The sequence below is a fragment of the Procambarus clarkii genome, chromosome 18 (assembly GCF_040958095.1).
Source record: "Procambarus clarkii isolate CNS0578487 chromosome 18, FALCON_Pclarkii_2.0, whole genome shotgun sequence".
Classification (NCBI taxonomy): Eukaryota; Metazoa; Arthropoda; class Malacostraca; order Decapoda; family Cambaridae; genus Procambarus; species Procambarus clarkii.
Window position 1 is genome coordinate 29,982,473 of NC_091167.1, and position 20,932 is coordinate 30,003,404.

The 20,932-nt window shown below is 42.9% G+C and overlaps 1 protein-coding gene across 1 annotated transcript in view; it reads left to right on the top strand.

Moving 5' to 3' along the window:
* Eip78C (Ecdysone-induced protein 78C) overlaps positions 1–20,695 on the top strand; it is a 79,876-nt gene extending 59,181 nt beyond the window's left edge. The window contains exons 2-9 of the mRNA XM_069326459.1: positions 4,173–4,312; positions 4,977–5,118; positions 7,634–7,839; positions 10,084–10,231; positions 11,458–11,621; positions 13,460–13,639; positions 14,400–14,605; positions 15,851–20,695. Of these exons, the coding sequence (XP_069182560.1) occupies positions 4,173–4,312; positions 4,977–5,118; positions 7,634–7,839; positions 10,084–10,231; positions 11,458–11,621; positions 13,460–13,639; positions 14,400–14,591 (1,172 nt within the window). The 3' untranslated portion in view covers positions 14,592–14,605; positions 15,851–20,695. The remainder of the gene's footprint in view (positions 1–4,172; positions 4,313–4,976; positions 5,119–7,633; positions 7,840–10,083; positions 10,232–11,457; positions 11,622–13,459; positions 13,640–14,399; positions 14,606–15,850) is intronic.
* Positions 20,696–20,932: the final 237 nt, after the last annotated feature.

The window sequence follows — 20,932 nt, forward strand, 5'->3', positions numbered from 1 at the left end:
TTTCGCATTGAGTGCTTTGTCAAGGTCTGAGTGTGTGATTAGGACCAGACTTACATCTCAACGTCTAATGAGGCTGTTACACTCAGACCTTGAGAAAGCACTCAGGAGAGTGTGAAAGACTTGGTGTAAATTTCTTTCATCAATTTCACAGATATACAAGTGTGGGTTTTTTATCCTATATTAATAATATTATTGTTATAATTTAATGATTATTATTATATAGCAATTATTTATTTTAATTATGAAAGTTATATATAATTTTTATGGTTATATATAATATATATGGTTATATATAATTTTTATAGTTATATATAATTTTTTCTTCATATTATTATTATTATTATTATTATTATTATTATTATTATTATTATTATTATTATTATTATTATTACCTCATTATATTTAACAATTTTTTGCCTACAGTCACTCAGATATTATTTTCTGCATAAATTGTTTTCACCCAAACCATTAACTAGACATGATAAATTTTCTCAGTGTATAAAAGGTATACACTGAGAAATGTATTCTCAGTGTATATACAGAGAGTATACTTTGCCTTGAGGATTGTATAGGGTTAAAGTATACTTGTTAGTTAGCTAATAAGCTAACTAGTAAGCTAACTTATGACATTTAATACCCCAACAAAAATTAATTGGTTCTAGGGCCAACATCTTGCAAAAACCATTCGTTGATATCAATTAATTTTTTATCTGTCTGTTTGTCTGTCTGTCTATCTGTCTGTCTGTCTGTCTGTCTGTCTGTCTGTCTCTCTCTCTCTCTCTCTCTCTCTCTCTCTCTCTCTCTCTCTCTCTCTCTCTCTCCCTCCCTCTCTCCCTCTATCCCTATTACGCCTTTTTACCAAAAATCTTGATATATATAAAGTATTTTTTACTTGTTTACATTGGAATATTTTTATAGATACCATGGAATTTAAAATTATACTTGCATGTATTTTATTTGTTTTGTTACTTTTTGTCATTTAAACATTTGATTTTGTTTTATTATTTCTCCCTTTTTATATATATATTTTTTGGTTATACTTTTGCATATACTGGGAAAGTCTGTTTATGTGTAGGTATGTATGACGGTCCGTAGCTATTCTGGTGTCGTAGACTTGCGTCGTTCTGTCACACGCGATTGACAAAGAAAACACAGCTGACGGCAGTGTATAAGTCGACTTTTGGATCAACAATTCCTTGTTAAGTTGAGTAACAGCGTGACGTTTCAATTCCACGTCACACACACACACACACACACACACACACACACACACACACACACACACACACACACACACACACACACACACACACACACACACACACACACACCACACACACACACACACACACACACACACACACACACACACACACACACACACACACACACACACACACACACACACACACAGGCTACGAGGGGGCCTCGTAGCCTGGTGGATAGCGCGCAGGACTCGTAATTCGGTGGCGCGGGTTCGATTCCCGCACGAGGCAGAAACAAATGGGCAAAGTTTCTTTCACCCTAAGTGCCCCTGTTACCTAGCAGTAAATAGGTACCTGGGAGTTAGTCAGCTGTCACGGGCTGCTTCTTGGGGTATGTGTGTGTGTGTGTGGTGTGGGGAAAAAAAAAGTAGTTAGTAAACAGTTGATTGACAGTTTAGAGGCGGGCCGAAAGAGCAAAGCTCAACCCCCGCAAAAAACACAACTAGTAAACACACACACACACACACACACACACACACACTCATATCATCGATTGTGATTTTTTCTTTGCCTCTTTTATTTTAATCTTCGTCTCTCTCTCGCTTTATTTACTCTTAATTCTTCTCACTTTCTCTTCCTACTTCTCCCCCTACCTCTGTCTGTCTGTCTGTCTGTCTGTCTGTCTGTCTGTCTCTCTCTCTCTCTCTCTCTCTCTCTCTCTCTCTCTCTCTCTCTCTCTCTCTCTCTCTCTCGCTCGCCCTGTCTTCGTAAAATGTAAGGGGTAGCTTGTCTATTTCTTCTATGACCTTTCAGGGCCCATTCAAGGGCATTTATTCCCTCTCGCGTGCTTTCTCTCCTTCCGTTTACTTAATCTCTTTTTTGTTCGTGTTTTTTTGTCGCTTATCTTCGCTGTTTTTGTGTCTCTGTTGCTTAAGTTTTACAGTTAGGGGTTTAAGGGGCTTCTCCAGGCCAGGGCAGAGGAGGAGCATTGTACATATTGATGGTTATCTTGAGGTTATCTTGAGATGATTTCGGGGCTTTATAGTGTCCCCGCGGCCCGGTCCTCGACCAGGCCTCCACCCCCAGGAAGCAGCCCGTGACAGCTGACTAACACCCAGGTACCTATTTTACTGCTAGGTAACAGGGGCATAGGGTGAAAGAAACTCTGCCCAATGTTTCTCGCCGGCGCCTGGGATCGAACCCAGGACCACAGGATCACAAGTCCAGCGTGCTGTCCGCTCGGCCGACTGGTCCGCTTGGTCCTCCATCATGGAGGACCAAGACCTATATGATCACCCAATAGTCATTTATTCAGACTTCATGGTTGGGCAAGATTCTTCATCAATTTCTCTCTCTCTCTCTCTCTCTCTCTCTCTCTCTCTCTCTCTCTCTCTCTCTCTCTCTCTCTCTCTCTCTCTCTCTCTCTCTCTCTCTCTCTCTCTCTCTCTCTCTCGCTCTCTCTCTCTCTCTCTCTCTCTCTCTCTCTCTCTCTCTCTCTCTCTCTCTCGCTCTCTCTCTCTCTCTCTCTCTCTCTCTCTCTCTCTCTCTCTCTCTCTCTCTCTCTCTCTCTCTCTCTCTCTCTCTCTCGCTCTCTCTCTCTCTCGTTCTCGCTCCTTTCCTCCATCCCCTCTCTCATTATATTTCCCTCTCTATTTTTCTATTTCTATGTCGATGTTAGAAAATAATGCGAAGAAAGACTAAGAATTGGGATATGAGATTCACTAAAAGTTGGGGTAAATATATATTTTTTTGTATCTAATAGCCACAGTTGTCTAACAAGCCGAATTTCCCTGAAATACTAGATTTGTTCAAACATTTTCTCTTATGGAATAAGGATTTCTGTTGGGCTATATGATAGTGATTTTGATTTTATTTAATGTAAATCTAACATAGAAATTTGACCCAGCTAGATCTAACCTAACCTAACCTCACCTCACCTAACCTAACCTAACCCCACATAACTAAATAACTCATGCTCTTGATACAATAATATTATTGGAAAAGAACTTTGCATAGTCGTCACTTCGTTACACACGCCGCCACTACTGACTTACAATGATTTCTTTTGCACACAGCTTAAACCAACAGCTTGAAGGATCACAGTAGCCTCTTTGCACCTGAGTAACATACATCGCTTTTGTTGCTTAAAAAATACATCTGTACACGTGTTCTTTCTCAGGTCAATTAGGAGTTTTCAATAACGTATCAGCAACGATTGTCCGCTAAGCCTCTATAGAGCATGCACATGCCTGTACAGAGCTTATACAAGCCTCTATAGACCTTACACAAGCCTCTGCGGATCATACACAAACTTCTACAGGGCTCACACAATCTCGACAGAGTTTTCAATCGCATGTCTGCATCGATCTTACACTAGCCGCCCTTTTAAAACAACGCAAGCCTCTATAGAGCTGAAAAAGCCTCTACAGAGTTTCCTAAAGCATCTAAAGAGCTCATAAAAGCCTCTACAGAGCTTATATAAGCCTCTACAGTGTTTACACATACCTTTAGAGCTTATACAAGCCTCTATAGTGTTTACATACGCCTTTAGAAAATATATACAAGCCTCTACAGAGCTTATACAAGCCTCTACAGAGCTTATACAAGCCTCTACAGAATTTACACAAGAATCTACAGACCTTATACAAGTCAGTACAAAGTTTACACAAGCCTCTTGGTGGTCTGTTAACTGGGCTCTATCTATACCAATCTGTTGTCTGTACTTTGGTGTATAACTGCTTAAGTCACCTATAAAAGTCTCTTCTAACAACAACAACATTGAAAAGAAACAATTACAACAACAGTTCCTACAAATAATTTATTACCTAAGTTATGACCTATTATAAGTATTAGTAGCAAAAGTCAACAATATAAGTAGCTATTTGTTTTTTGTTTGTAGCTCTTCTCGGAGGAGTAAAAGAATAAGTCAGTAAAGCCAACTCTGCTCTTTTTTTCTCTCCTCTACAGAGCAGAGTTACCAGGCCGCAGACAGCACGCCCACTCCCACCACAGCCACGCCCACCAATAAAAACTTCGTCCCTTGCAAAGTCTGCGGCGACAAGGCCTCTGGCTATCACTACGGCGTCACGTCGTGTGAGGGGTGTAAGGTAGGTGAGAGAGAGAGAGAGAGAGAGAGAGAGAGAGTGAGAGAGAGAGAGAGAGAGAGAGAGAGAGAGAGAGAGAGAGAGAGAGAGAGAGAGAGAGAGAGAGAGAGAGAGAGAGAGAGAGAGAGAGAGAGAAAACTTGACATAGAGATCGACATAAAGACAGACAGACAGACAGACAGACAGACAGACAGACAGACAGACAGACAGACAGACAGACAAACAGACAGACAGACACACACACACACACACAGACAGACAGACAGACAGACAGACAGACAGCCATACAAAAAAAGAAAGAAAGAAAGAAAGAAAGAAAGAAAGAAAGAAAGAAAGAAAGAAAGAAAGAAAGAAAGAAAGAAAGAAAGAAAGAAAGAAAGAAAGAAGTGAGAAGTAACAAATTCAAGCCAATTCCTGCCCTCCAAACAATCCCCCCCCCCAACCCATCAACAGTCTCTCCCTTCAGTAGCACTAAATCCCCCCCCCCCCTCAACAAACACCAACTCTTCATCAACAAGTCAACAATTTACTTTGAAAGCAAACACAATAACAGCCCCCACCCCCCCCCTAATTCACCTAAACATTCTCTACTAGTTCCGCCTGTAGCCAAACCGCAAATGCTTTAAGCAGGCCTGTGACCTCTAACCTCTGACCTTCTCCTACACAGGGTTTCTTCCGGCGCAGCATCCAGAAACAGATCGAGTACAGATGTCTTCGAGACGGCAAGTGTCTGGTCATAAGACTCAATCGCAACAGGTGTCAGTATTGTCGTTTCAAGAAATGTCTGGCGGTCGGCATGTCTAGAGATTGTAAGTTGAAGAGGCAGTGTATCGTTCTTGAGACATATATAATTGTTAAGTTATGTCACTTCAATTATTGGTAAAACATGTTATGATATTTGTGACTAACGTGAGAAAATTCCACTGGAGGTATGAGGCGGATTCGAACCTATGGGCTGGGTAATTTCCAGATGTCGCGCATAGATTCGAATCCGATGCTAATTTTGTTCGAATTTATTTTCTCTGAAAAATATTTTATTCGAAAAAATATTCGAATTTTTCTCATTGACATATTACGATAATGTGATTTCTCTGTGTGTGTATATGACTAACATTTTTCACTCGATGGTACACATTCACTCAGTTGACGTGTACTTTACCTAATTGTGCTTGCGGGGGGGTTGAGCTCTGGCTCTTAGGTCCCGCCTCTCAACTGCCAATTAACTAATGTACAGGTTCCTGAGCCTACTGGGCTCTTACCATATCTAAACACTGTGTGTGTGTGTGCGTGTCTGAACCAGTTATTTCAGATGCTTCCGATAATGTATTTAAGTATGAGAAATGAGCTCAGTTGAGTACAGTAATTATTGCAAGCCACCCTGCGTCACGACTTGCATCCTGCGTCACGACTTGCATCCTGCGTCACGACTTGCATCCTGCGTCACGACTTGCATCCTGCGTCACGACTTGCATCCTGCGTCACGACTTGCATTGCAGTAACCTCCTGTACTCACTTAGTTGAGTACAGTCCTGTGTGTGTGTGTGTGTTTTCTAGTTGTGTTTTTGCGGGGGTTGAGCTTTGCTCTTTCGGCCCGCCTCTCAACTGTCAATCAACTGTTTACTAACTACTTTTATTTTTTTTCCCACACGTCACACACACACCCCAGGAAGCAGCCCGTGACAGCTAACTAACTCCCAGGTACCTATTTACTGCTAGGTAACAGGGGCACTTAGGGTGAAAGAAACTTTGCCCATTTGTTTCTGCCTCGTGCGGGAATCGAACCCGCGCCACAGAATTACGAGTCCTGCGCGCTATCCACCAGGCTACGAGGCCCCTGTGTGTGTGTGCTCAGGAGTCTTCTTCCTCCTCTTTCCCTGGTCTTACTTTTCTTCTCTAGTTCCGTAAACATTTGGGGGTTTTACCTTCTGCTTCACCGTAAGTTCTTATATACAGTGTTTGCTGTCGTTATATTGCTCTGTGGGTTATGTCTTCGTAGTCATGTAAGCACGGTAAAGTTGTTTACGTTCATAATTTGGGTTGCAGTTTCAAATCTTCCGTTCTTACGTAGAGCTGTTAGCCATCCTCTTCCATCGTCTTATCTGTCAATTTCCATCGCCTTATCTCTTCTCTTAGCATCATCTTATCAACCTTCTTCCATTGTCTTTTCTCTAGTTCCTCTCATTCCTTCGCCCCCCCTCCCCCGTCCAATCCCAAATCCTTATCCTGACCCCTTGCCAGTGTTAAATAGTCTTAATGGCTTGGCGCTTTCCCCCTGATATTATCTATGTTCCTTTTCCATCGTCTTATCTCTTGTCTTCTATCGTCTTATCTACCATCTTTTATCGTCTTATCTTTCCTCTTCCATCGTCATATTTCTTGCCTCTCCGGTCTTCAAATATCTTCGGAAATGTCTCTTTCTTTGTCACAGCGAAATTCGGCGAGATGTCAAAGAAATGTGCATAGTTCCTAACATATATATATATATTTTCTCACTCGAGCTGACATGTGTCACAGAGTTGGGCCCCACTGAACCGTTCACGACTTTGTGAACATTACCTAAATTATATTCTGAACTCGTTTTGCGTCGTATGAATCTATTGATACCAGGTATGAACTTATAAGACCTAGACTGACCTTTCTGATATTTATATATATATTTTTTTGGTAAATTCTGATGTTACGATACCTAGAGTGACCTTTCCGATACCTCATATGATGTTTCCAATACTTTCGAATGACCTTTGCGATATCATTTATATCTTTAGATACCTCATATGATGTTTCCAATACTTTCGTATGACCTTTGCCATATCATTTATATCTTTAGATACCTCATATGATGTTTCCAATACTTTCGTATGACCTTTGCCATATCATTTATATCTTTAGATACCTCACATGACATTTTCATCCCTTCACAGCGCTTTCTGCAGACAAATGTTTTTTCTTCCTGAAGCTTCCGACCCTTGTCCCGTTCGAAGATCTCCCAATACCTTCAAACAAGGTGTTCGATCTTCGAACACCTTCATTTTCCTTCCCCCGATCTCCGAACACTATCCCCTTAACTACCTATCATTTTCTTTCACATCACATTCATGTTCTCTAGCCTTCTCAACATTTTCATTAGTCACCTAAAACATTCCCTAACCCGATCATCCCAAACCTTCGCCTGACCTTCCAAACCCCTGTCCTTAGCCCTAACCAAGCACCATCCCTAACCAGAAACCACCTTTCCTGGGCCTCAATCACCTGTCAGGCGTCTCGTCAACCCCGTGTTGACCCCATCAGTTGACGCAGCCTCTCACGTCTTCTGTCCTTCCACAGCTGTTCGCTACGGCCGCGTCCCGAAGCGGTCGAGAGAGCGGGAGGGCGACGGACGAGGCGAGGGCTCGGAGGTCGTGTCCCGGGAGGTGGAGAACAAGCAACTGGCCATCTACGACATCATCCTCACTATCTCTCAAGCGCACCACGCCAACTGCGCCTTCACCGAGGAGAAGACGCGGGCGCTTGTCAGAAAACCCATAATTTTTGTGAGTGTGGTGTTGTGTGTGTGTGTGTGTGTGTGTGTGTGTGTGTGTGTGTGTGTGTGTGTGTGTGTGTGTGTGTGTGTGTGTGTGTGTGTGTGTTCTCACCAAGTTGTGTCTGCAGGATCGAGCATTGACTCTTGGATCCCGCCTGGATCCAAGTGTGTGTGTGTGTGTGTGTGTGTGTGTGTGTGTGTGTGTGTGTGTGTGTGTGTGTGTGTGTGTGTGTGTGTGTGTGTGTCGGCTTCTTACGTCGGCTATTATGTTGGTCAACCTTGAGAATGCAACGGATGTGATCTGCCCTCTGTGTGTGTGCAACAGGAAATTAGTGCAGTGTGATTTCTACTTTCAAGCCATTATCTCTGTCAAACTAAATAAGAGCTTTCTTTCCTGTTTGGCTCTCTGACAGACGCCAATGAGAGTTTACTAATCTTGTTCGTCCTTCTCTCAGTATTCAGAAAGGTTTAATTTCTGGTACTTGTTGCTTACAGATTTGAGGAAGGGTTTCCTCTCTTGTTCAGCCTTATGGCTGATTCCATTAGTTTCCTCTCGTGGTAAATAACGACGATGATACAGAAGGCTTCACTGACAGCTCCTATGTGTTTCATTCCCAGTTACGTTTATACAAGATGGAGTTATCTTTTTCTCATTTTGAACCTCGCGTCTGTCTGCTCGCTTGATCCCTCAGACTATTTAGCATTATTATTCCTTATTCACCGAATACTCCAGAGTGGTGTAGGAAGGAAGGAACTATCAGGGCGGAAGCGCCAAGCCATTATGACTATATAGCACTGGGAAGTGATGATATCCTGTTCCATCAATTTCTAATGTACTTCAATTCATTCATTTCTGTATCAAGATTTGTGGCATATCTTTGTACTTTTTCTTTCTCCATCTAATCCCCTTTTCATATGGGGATTTAAAATCCGAGGCTGCATATTCAAAGACAGGGGCCTTAGAAAAACAGTACATAGCGTTTTCAAATGTTTTTTTCTTTGGAGACCTTTCAACATGTAAACACGTTTTGAGTATGTCACAGACGTCTGGTGGTAAATGTGATGTTATAGGCAACCCGTCCCCTAAAAATTACGTCGCTTTTCGCTCGTATGCGCGCTATGGCCCAAAAATGGACGCAATTTGAAATGAAATCACCTCACGAAAGTGACGTACTGTCCCGTTTTCTGTTTTGAGTCCTCCGGCTTACTCGGTTAGGTTAGACGAGGAAACCTTTAATTAATTGGTTTTCATGACGTCTTATAACCTTAGAAGAACTTCCTGGCCTTCCAACCCACCAGAGGACCCGTAACTTGCTGTTTTGGAAAAAAATACAACATTTATTTTTAATTATTTTTCATTTTCAAATTACTTCCATTTTCAGCCATTCGGCCAAGCGGCCAAATTCAGACGAAATTTGTAAGAGGACAGGTTGACAGGTTGATCCCCAGATATCTCTTCTGATCTTGGTACTACCCTCAAGATATCTCTTCTTATCCTGGTACCAGACTCAAGATATCTCTTCTGATCCTGGTAACAGACTCAAGATATCTCTTCTAATCCTGGTACCAGACTCAAGATATCTCTTCTTATCCTGGTACCAGACTCAAGATATCTCTTCTGATCCTGGTAACAGACTCAAGATATCTCTTCTAATCCTGGTAACAGACTCAAGATATCTCTTCTTATCCTGGTACCAGACTCCAGTTAATCTCATATTATCCCTGGGTTCGTTCTCGCTCGTCTTCTCGTCCTCCTAATCCTGTATATGTATCACGGTTAATATGCAATTCCCATTTTTCTGAAAATCTGTTACATATGGCGGCCGGAAAGATGGTTACTAGACTTGAATCGTGACGAATGCAAATATATGAGGATTGGAGCAGATGGGTGAGGTTCCCACGGGGGACGGTGCATGATGAAGAGGAAACAGATTCCTGAATCAGAGGATAAGGATCTGGAAATCAGTGTGTGTGTGTGTGTGTGTGTGTGTGTGTGTGTGTGTGTGTGTGTGTGTGTGTGTGTGTGTGTGTGTGTGTGTGTGTGTGTGTGTGTGTGTGTGTGTGTGTGTTCCTACTTTTATAATGATAAACAAAACACTGTGCAATCACCGTAGATTAAAATAAGAACACAGTTCTCATCATCCTATTCTTTTACCCCTTTTGAATTGTAATCATTATTCACAGACTTCAGTGCCTACGGTAACCCTTCCTGACCTTACAAAGCCCACTCCTAACCTTTGACCTGGCCCGACAGAACACGTCCGAGGCGACGAGCGACCCCGAGGCGGCATCCTCCACTATGGACGCCTTGGAGGCCCAGAAGATTGCTATGTGGCAGACCTTCGCTGTCTTCATGACCCCTTCCATACAAAGAGTGGTGGAGTTTGCCAAGAGAGTCCCAGGTGGGTGGAGAAAGAGAGAGAGAGAGAGAGAGAGAGAGAGAGAGAGAGAGAGAGAGAGAGAGAGAGAGAGAGAGAGAGAGAGAGAGAGAGAGAGAGAGAGAGAGAGAGAGAGAGAGGGGGGGAGACAGAGAGATAGACAGACAGCCAGCCAGCAAGAGAGAGAGAGAGAGAGAGAGAGAGAGAGAGAGAGAGAGAGAGAGAGAGAGAGAGAGAGAGAGCGAGAGAGAGAGAGAGAGAGAGAGAGAGAGAGAGAGAGAGAGAGAGAGAGAGAGAGAGAGAGAGAGAGAGAGAGAGAGAGAGAGAGAGAGAGAGAAGACAGACAGACAGACAGACAGGCAGACAGACAGACAGGCAGACAGGCAGGCAGACAGACAGGCAGACAGGCAGACAGACAGATAGACAGACAGACAGACAGACAGACAGACAGACAGACAGACAGACAGACAGACAGACAGACAGACAGACAGACAGACAGACAGACATATAGAGGGAGGAGGAATAGCGAGAACTAATAACAAATTAGATAAGTTTGGCAGTAAATATACTGCGAGAACGAGGGAGAGTGAGACAACATGAGTGGAGAGTGAGGTAACATGACGGAGGGTGAGATAACTTGAGGGAGAGTGAGAGAACATGAGAGGAAGTGAGGTAACATGAGGAAGAATGAGGTGACATGAGAGAGAGCATACTGGAACTTTTCCGCCCTAATTGCTTGAGATTTTTTGTATATTTTCATATATTTGCAAAATTATTCAGCTTCTAACTGTAAATATATATCATATCGATTAAGTTATTTATAAATTTATAAATGTATAAATTAATAAATAGCTAACCTATTCTATATCAGGTAATTGAAAGTATATAGTCAGATACAACTAATTTATTACACAACAAACTCCTGTTGTAACTAACTCCTGATTCAGCAAACACATAATGTATAAAATAAATATACATTTCACTGGTTAAGGGCATAAAACAAACACATCCAAACGTCACAAAATTTTCCAACCATACCCAAACATTTCCATGTGTATGTGTATTATGTGTTCACACTGATCGCACGTGTCCATATTTCTCATTAAACCAAACTTATTAAACAGGATACTTTGGGCTGTGTCCACATATAGTCTTCCTTAAGTCAACCTCTCGTCTTCTGTAGGATAATACTTGCAGCTGTGTCCACACGTGTCCTTATCCTTCTTAACCCAGCCAATTCTCTCCCGCAGGATTCTCGGAACTATCGCAGGACGATCAGTTGATCCTGATTAAGGTGGGATTCCTGGAGCTGTGGCTGACGCATGTGAGTCGAATGGTGAGCTCCCTCGACAACACGCTCACGTTCAGCGACGGCTCCTACGTCACCAGGACACAGATGGAGATGATGTTTGACGTGAGTGAACTTGGTGAAGCTTTTAACTTCTTTTTGCTATTCGATGCAGCTTCACTTTAGGCCCCGTCGGTACAGCGGCAGCCTCGGTTCTTGCAGGGGTCACCGTTCGATCCCCCAATTGTATAAGTGGTTGGGCATGGTTCCTTCACACGCAGTTCTTAAACAGTCAATTATAAGTAGTCACGAATATTTACTAAATTTTTTAATAGATATCATAAAATGATTTTCGAACCGGAAAGTTTTCCCTCTTCAATAAACCAACAGGGCTAATAAAGCCCTCTGAAAATTGTGTATATTTTAGATAAATTGTCATGTGAATATTTAAGATAAAACACTCCATATACTTATTATTCATTATATTGGCTTATTGATGAAGGACACTTTTCAAGTAACTGAATACAAATCAGCCGTCTAGAAACCAAGATCTTAATAAATGTATCGCGGGTCCTGATAATGATAAATTTCCGAACTCCAAAAATCTGTGGCTGAAGGTTGATGTAAATGCAGCCATAACAGTACACTAACTACTATTAACGAGCTTATGCTTAGTACGAAGGAAAGCGATAAGCCAGAGTAAAGCCTGTCTGTCCTTCCTTGTAAAGTTATGTTAAAAAGATGTACACAGGGAGCCGGTCGGCCGAGCGGACAGCACACTGGACTTGTGAGCCTGTGGTCCTGGGTTTGATCCCAGGCGCCGGCGAGAAACAATGGGCAGAGTTTCTTTCACCCTATGCCCCTGTTACCTAGCAGTAAAATAGGTACCTGGGTGTTAGTCAGCTGTCACGGGCTGCTTCCTGGGGGTGGAGGCCTGGTCGAGGACCGGGCCGCGGGGACACTAAAGCCCCGAAATCATCTCAAGATAACCTCAAGATAGCTCATAATAAACGTACCGATATGCACAAGCGAACATTGCAAAGCCCTTGGGGGAAAGGGATTAAGAGATGATGATATATGAAAGTAGAAATTGCCTAAGCTACTCTATCCTTTTGATAAGTATTTTATCTCAATGAACTTGAACTTGAAATTGTCAAGGTGCTGTTTAAGTTGGCGTTCGTGACACACCAGTTAACAATGACCTAGCCAACTGTAAACTAAGTTTGTCAATCCAGTGATTTTGTAAATAGACGAACTGCCACATCAAACAGTATATCAGTGTAGAATTCGAACACGTCCGAAGGCCAAATTCAATTTGAACCAGAAGATTCGTACCAGGGTTCAAAGAATGTGACGGTCAATGTGACAACCACATCACGTGATCATCACATTGGTCAAGTGATGTGACGTCACTGTGAGAGGGGGAAACGAGCTTAGCCTAGGATCAATTTCCTCTTCTCCGTCCAGTTTGGGCTAAAGACACGTGGACCCAGAGAGCTGGTTCACCCGTACACGTTTGTCAGCATGTCTCCATGTGTTATATGTATCACGTGTTTATATGGCATACATGTTAGTATGTATCACGTGTGTATGTCATATGTGTGTCATTACGTCCCATGTCACATGTGTCAGCATGTAGGATAAGTTTCAATACGTGGCATATATATATATATCACCTGTCCATTTCAATGTCCCTAGGGACATTTTCATGGCTGCTCCGTCCATTCCTGACGATCAGAGTTGCTTAGACAACCTAACGTCCACTTTGATGACTCTAGGACAACTTTGATAGAGTCCCTCTACTCCTTGAGTCCATCCAACCCCTTTTGAGTCCCTCCACACCCCCCTTCTCCACCACCAACAACACCAACCCATCCTTCTCCACATGCTCAACACACTCACCCAACCAAAACAGAAATCTCTCTCACTTCTGATGGCTCGTCGTTCTTTTTCTCCGGCAACAGCAAGATTTTGTGTCAACCGTCTTCAACTTCGCCGTGACGTTCAACAACCTGAACCTCAATGACACCGAGCTGGCACTGTTCACTGCGGTGGTGCTGCTGACGGCTGACCGACCCGGAATCACTGACGGGAAGGTCATCGAACAGCAGCAGGACAAGATTATCGAAGCGCTCAGAGTACAAGTGAGTTCATGGGTGATGGCTTGGAACACCGCACACATTTGTTTTGTAATGTGTTAATTTGCAATGTGTGTGTCTCTGTGTGTGTTGTTTTGCATCGTGGTGTGTGTGTGTGTGTGTGTGTGTGTGTGTGTGTTTGTGTGTGTGTGTGTGTGTGTGTGTTTGTGTGTGTGTGTGTGTGTGTGTGTGTGTGTGTGTGTGTGTGTGTTTGTGTGTGTGTGTGTGTGTGTGTGTTTGTGTGTGTGTGTGTGTGTGTGTGTGTGTGTGTGTGTGTGTTTGTGTGTGTGTGTGTGTGTGTGTGTTTGTGTGTGTGTGTGTGTGTGTGTGTGTGTGTGTGTGTGCGTGTGTGTGTGTGTGTGTGTGTGTGTGTGTGTGTGTGTGTGTGTGTGTGTGTGTGTGTGTGTGTGTGTGTGTGTGTTTATATGTGTATGTGTGTGAGTGTAAAAGTCAAATAAAGTAAAGCAAAATCACCATTGACTTAAATATCTTCAAGTTGTCACGTTCCCAATGAACCCAAAATGTTCAACCTTACCCAGCTGCCCATCACCCCCCCCCTTTCCTTCCTTCCCCCAAACCCACCCCACCCTATTCTTCCCCCTATTCCTCCCTACCCAAATAACACCCAAACCTCATTCAAGTAAACCCTTCTTAGCCTCTCTGAAAGACTCTCCAAGACTCCTCCCCAGTCTTCCTTCCTCTTGACTCATGTAACCCACCAACGAGAAACAAAACAAAACTGAGTCTATCTTACAATGTGTCACAGGTGGGTCGAAATCACGCCAGTGAGACGCACCTCTTCCCCAACGTTGTGATGAAGATGCCGGAGCTACGTCAGATCGGAGCCAAGCATCACGATCACCTTAATTGGTTTCGATCCAACTGGTCCAGACTCAAGCTGCCGCCACTCTTTGCGGAAATCTTCGACATCCCCAAGTGTGAAGAGGACCTATTATGAGTGTTTTATTGTAGGTAAGTGAGTTAGTGCTGGGCGTTTCTTAGTCTTTCCTAGCCTAGTTAGTCTTTTCTTTAAACATATTTCGTTGAAAACGATAGAAAGTCTTAGATTTCTAAGTCTTAGAAGAATTCTAAGACGTCTAAGAAGTTTATGAAGAGTTTAAGAAGCCTCTTCAGCACCACTAAATCTTCCACACACACACATACACTAAGTGTATGTGTGTTTTTTGATACAAAAAAAAATCTTATTTAACAGATGTTTACACCTGTTAAAATAAGATGTTTACGTCGTTAGTATGTTACTCACAAGGACGGATAATGTTAACACAAACACAGAATGGTTATAATGAGGTCCTGTATGACGTATAATAAAGTATTTAAATATACAAAAGCAAACACGAAATATTTCTCACTGATTATTTCATCAAAAACCCACATTTCTGCACAACTGAATATAAGCCTCCAAGTCACATACAACTATTTCATAAATGACACTTAGGCACTGTTCTAAAAATACAGTAAATGCCATTTATTATCATCACAAAATTAAGTGATATGATCACAACACAATATTACATGAACACAGTGAATCACTAGACCAATCACTGAGAGTGTTTAAAGATGAGAAACAAAACACCGACTTCAGAAAATTTATGTATTCCCAGATTGACTGAATATCGTACATTTGTACGTCAATCACTGTAGAATTAACTTCAGGCATTTTCTTGCTGCTAAGGCTGGGCTGCGTTGATCACCAGCGCTCATCTAATAATGAATTGGAGTCATTTTAAATACCTATTAACCTGTTTTACCCATTTTTACCTACCTACCTTGTGGCTACCCTTTTGGAGGCTCCGGGGATCAAAGGCCCTGCGGCCCGGTCTTTGATCCGGCCTTGGGGTTGGTCGTCTGGTCAATTAGGCTGTTGGACGCGGCTGCTCATAGCCTAACGTATGAACCACAGCCTGGTTGATCAGATAATCTTTGGAGGTGTTTGTCGAGTTCTCTCTTAAACACCGTGTTGGGCCGGTCAGTTATGCCCCTTATGTGTAGCGGGAGAGTGTTAAAAGTCTTGGGCTGGTGTTTCTTTTCAAAGGCTTAAAAAGTCTTTATGTTTATCAATATTATCAGCAAAAAAAGCCTTTCCCAGCCCAGGGAGATTGGTAGGCAAGGAAGTGATGGTCTCATGTCGTGTGTAATATGATGTCTTTCTGGCTATTTCCTTCAAAATTATTGATTTATATATTTTTTGTCTTTCAGGAGAGCAATTCCGTGAGGTAGTGTCATAGAGCCCGTTCCGGTGGACCAGGAAGTGTACCCCAGCCTCATCTTGTCGTCGTTCACAACCGGCAGGTGGTACTCACAACCGGCAGCTGGTGCTCACAACTAGCAGCAGTTACAACTATCAGCTGTTAGAAACCACAGCTGTTACTCACAGCTAGTGGCTGTTACTCACAACCAGCAGCTGCTACAACCTGCAGTCGGCATTCTCCGCCGGAAGTTGTCACTTCCAAGAAGCAGTTGTCACTTCCAAGAAGCAGTTGTCACTTCCAAGAAGCAGCTGCCACTCAAATAGTTACATGAAGTCTACTCACAAACACTTCTGCATCAGCAAGAGCGGAAGTTTGAGAGTGAGCTCTTGTTCTGCATTATATTTTCTGAGCAAAGAGGAGCAAGCAATAGCTTGCACCTTAAGGCACTGCAGATGTGTACCGAAAGAGGAAGAGTGTCTGGATCTTGACGAGACGACACCCATCCTCTGGCCTTTCAACAACCAACTTGTCTTATGACTGCCTGTTTGGTTGATAAGAATGCCAAGCGGAAGAGCATATCTTCCTAAAAGATGACGTTTTTTGATGAAATAGATGAATCCTGCGATTCTCAGGGGCGGGGCGGGCTGGTAAGCCGCTGATGACCATTGATGGCAAGTTGAAGTCTCCGGCAAGTTGATAGAAAAAAGACATCGAAGAAAAGGCACATGTCTTCAGAGACTTTTGCAACGAGTACTGAAGACTCGAGGAGAGACCTCCAACTCAGGCCCAAAAAGGGGCCGTGGGAGGAAAAGATGTCTCATGGTGGAGCCTGAAATGATTCTGCCGATGGAATCGTTATACGAATGGCTCGCATTTGTTACGTCAAGCGCCATAAGGGAATGTCTTCGGGTCGTTGGTTGATACCTTCCGGGCTCTGTGGTCTGCCACAGAGTCTGTGGTCTGCCACAGAGTCTGTGGTCTGCCACAGAGTCTGTGGTCTGCCTCAGAGTCTGTGGTCTTCTGCCCCCAGGAACTGAGTTTTCACTGCCACACAGCAACAACCTCCCCTCCACCCCTACCCTCCCTCACGCTAGGACTCCTAGGCACTGCTGGGAGGCCAGTGTTACCTATCTGATTGTGTTACCAATATTTATTACATATTTGTTGTTCTTGGTGGCGTCTAGTGTGCTTCTAGACACCAGGACAAGTGGCAAAAAAGGAGTGGGTTAGCAGTGAAGACGTCCCAGAAAACGATCTTGTACGTTCACTAGGTTATATAAGGCCAATTGAAAAGCTGCTCTGATTGTTTCAATTGTTATGACTTTTGGCGACGCTCGAACGCTAGTTGGCGAGACGTACGATAAACTGTTATACATTCCATACACTTCTCAGCATTCCCCCTCTCTCAGAATACTCACAAAATATCATAACAGGATGAGGAATAACGACATACCTCTCTAAGAGTCTACATAAGAATGTGACTTATTAACCTCTATAGAGTGGTGGCGGCGGACACAAGTGACACGAAGCTTGATGTGTAGTAACGTAGAGAAGCTCACAGTCTCAAGGTTGCCACAGGTATCTTTGGTATCTTTGACAATAGTATTTGCTCCTAAGACTAGCTCTGTTGCCACTCGTGCTGATACCTCTCTCTCTCTATATAGCCTCTTTGACGCTAATGTAGCATAACGTGCTGCTATTTCTTGTCTCTTTCCACCCCTCTCTCTCTCTCTCTCTCCTTTCTTGTTGCCTCACGACTGGACAATGCTAATTCTTCATAAGGGTCCTTTGTTGACCATTTACCTCATGCGCCTGCTCACCACATGTGTGGGAGGGGACGCCCCACAACCATTCCTGATGTCCTTCACCACCGTACTCTGTGTTCCATTTCCATTCAGTGAGGTCCAGAAAGTTAATTTATGCATTAGTCAATATTAAGCGCTTCGTTATGCGAGTAGCACCAGAGAGCATGTAGAAACGTCGACAGTCAGAGTTGAGTACTATTATAGGCATCGAGAACCCGTAGAGGAGCTCCGCGAGGCGTATCATGTGTATAGGTGCACGGGTAGTGATCAAGTCTGCAACCTTAACTACGTACTTAGTCCCGTTCATTCACTAGTTAAGGGCTTTCACCAGTGTCTAAGTTAGGCGGGCAACCAGAGTCCTGAGTAAATCATGCTGCTAATCGTGAGCAGTTATATATATAATATATATATTGCTTTAACTCGCAGTACAAGGCAACACAGGAGCACGTACAGTAGACAAGATTAGTCTATCACTTGCGTCAAGAGGGCAGGTCCCCTACATGTATGTGAAGGCATGTTTTCATAGTCGCCTCTACAGACCCCTCCCTTACTCTTCCCTACGTAACCTCAGAGGCAACAGTGATTTTGCCATACTGGTGACCTTACGGGCCACGTGGTGCGGTCTGTGATGATATCATGACAAAAAAAACGTTATACGAGGAGGAGCGTATATGCCGCCGGAGGAAGCCTAAGAGATTGGTCGCAGCCGCATTTGCTGTCATTTAGATAAACAAACCAGAGGTCCTAATGGCTGGGCCAGGTGGGGAACCTCTAGACCTGGGCTGCGTTATCCTGTGGCGCGTTCGTATCCCAACGCTGGGACACACACACACACACACACACACACACACACACACACACACACACACACACACACACACACACACAGACCTTCAAGTGTACCTTGAGAGAGTACTTCCACTGAATGCTTCAATATTGTTATATAGAGGAGTGCGAAGGTCTCTCCACAGTAAATATTTCATAGAACGTGGTGAACATTTCCCTTCTCCTTCCCTTCCAAGCCGACAACACTACCGATATAGATTATTTTGTTAACTGGAGGAAAAAAAACAAGGCTCAGGGTACTTGGTTGGACGTCGTGGTGTGGTCAAACGGCATCAACTCTCAGATGATTATTAAAAGGGACATGGATATTATTTTTGTTTTGTACATTCCTAGTGTTTTGGTATTTGTGATGAATACTCCATGGATGCTGTTTCCCCATCGCTGCAGTCTGTTCCAGTATCTGTTTTGCATATTTGTTAAATTATTGGTGAAAGGCAGCTCGAAGAACTCTAAGTTTTCGCTAGAAAGCGAAACTCGTTTCAGGCTTCAGCCAAACACCCCAAACTTTTCCCTCATGATCTTTCAGTGACCAGTCAGCTGTGACTTCGGACTTCAGGCATGGGTGCCATACCCACCCGTAAGGGTGTACTGGACACGGAGACACGGGTTCACAAGCTGTACTTGACTGTAGCGTGGCACCCAGCAGCTCCAAAACATATAATAGATAGACTGACACCTTGTCTATATTGTCTCGTCTACACCGTAATGCATTAGGATTAAGCCAAGGATAAGCGTCTAGACACAGAGCTGTAGGTCGAGTGATTAGGTCAAGGACAGTTTGAGAAGACAGTCTTCATCTCCTCTCTCTCTCTCTCTCTCTCTCTCTCTCTCTCTCTCTCTCTCTCTCTCTCTCTCTCTCTCTCTCTCCCTTTCTCCCGTGTACTGACAGAGCTCTGCAGTCGTCCCACGTATTAACCGTTGGTCACAGCAAATGAAATATGGCTCATAAATGTGCCCTGTTTTATGAACATGTCTATGGACAATTACATAGCTTTGCGGAAAAAAAAAAATCTGATCCAGGTGTTGTGTTAAATTTGACGCAGATGCTGTGTTAAATTTTGATCGAACTGCTATGTTAAAGTTGACCATAATACTATGTTTAATTTGATAAACTACCATGTGAAATATTCTATCTCAAAAGTAACGTGTGGGCGGATATGGTCGACATTCAGTTAACACAAAATAAATTGCCATTATAGTTTGCTAGAGTTGGGAGAATGGTTCGAAAAAAATAGTATTCAATGCATCAAGTGGTCTGATAGTCCACAGCCGGATGCACACCTACACAGTTCTGATGGAAACGGTCTTTGCTTCTGGTTAAATATATATATATATATATATATATATATGTATATATATATATATATATATATATATATATATATACTTTTCCTAGCGTCCTTGAGACTGTCTAATGGGCATTAAACTCTAAGAAACAACTTGTGGCATTATTGACAAGGCATCTTAAATATATAGAGCTTAAACGAGAAGCATCGAGGATGCTGCAACCCTTCTGTCTTTGGAGCAGCTCAAACGGATTATAAATAATATGTGACTAGATGTTACGTTGTTACCATGTGTACATATGGATTCCCTTAGGTTTACCTTACATAAAAATACAAATAAAACACCTGCAAAAAAAATAAATAAATAGACAAAAGCCTTTTCTCTCTCTCTCACTCACTCTCTCTCTTCCCTTCAGAGGACTCTCTCCTGTTCCAGAGGGTTAAGCAGTCAACACAGGTATACAGCAACACTTCTGTATGGTCGAATTTCTATGCTGATAATTAGAGGATATTCGATCTTACCAACTGGTGTTGGTAGCCCCGTGTCTTCTGTGATCTATGGAGCTTTACCGGATGGCATGCGTTCGCTAGTGTCGGCAGAATTAGACGGCTTCTAGACTCTAACAGTGATTAGACATTAGATGTTGTTAGCCTTTCAAACCAAGAGAGACGGCTTTATTTTTCCTTGATTTTAATCGGGTTAAAAAAAATGCGATTACTGATAATAATGATAATGGTAGAGAGTTGATTACCTCAAGTCTAAAAGGAGAAGCTAAATTTTTGAAGCGCTGTGGACGCGGCCATTACTTTTGTTATTGTTGATAAGACTTCAATTTTCCAACTGATATTATGTTCTTTGTAACCTTGTAAGCGATGTGAAGACCTAAGTTATATTTTAATAAATAGATATAATCAGTTTTTGTTTGGTAATTTCCTTGAGTGCACAAATGCTTCGCACACAGACTCACAGACACACACAGACACACACATGCACACACACACACACACACACACACACACACACACACACACACACACACACACACACACACACACACACACACACACACACACACACACACACACACACGCACACACACACACACGCACACACACATGCTGCACACACACACACACACACACACACACACA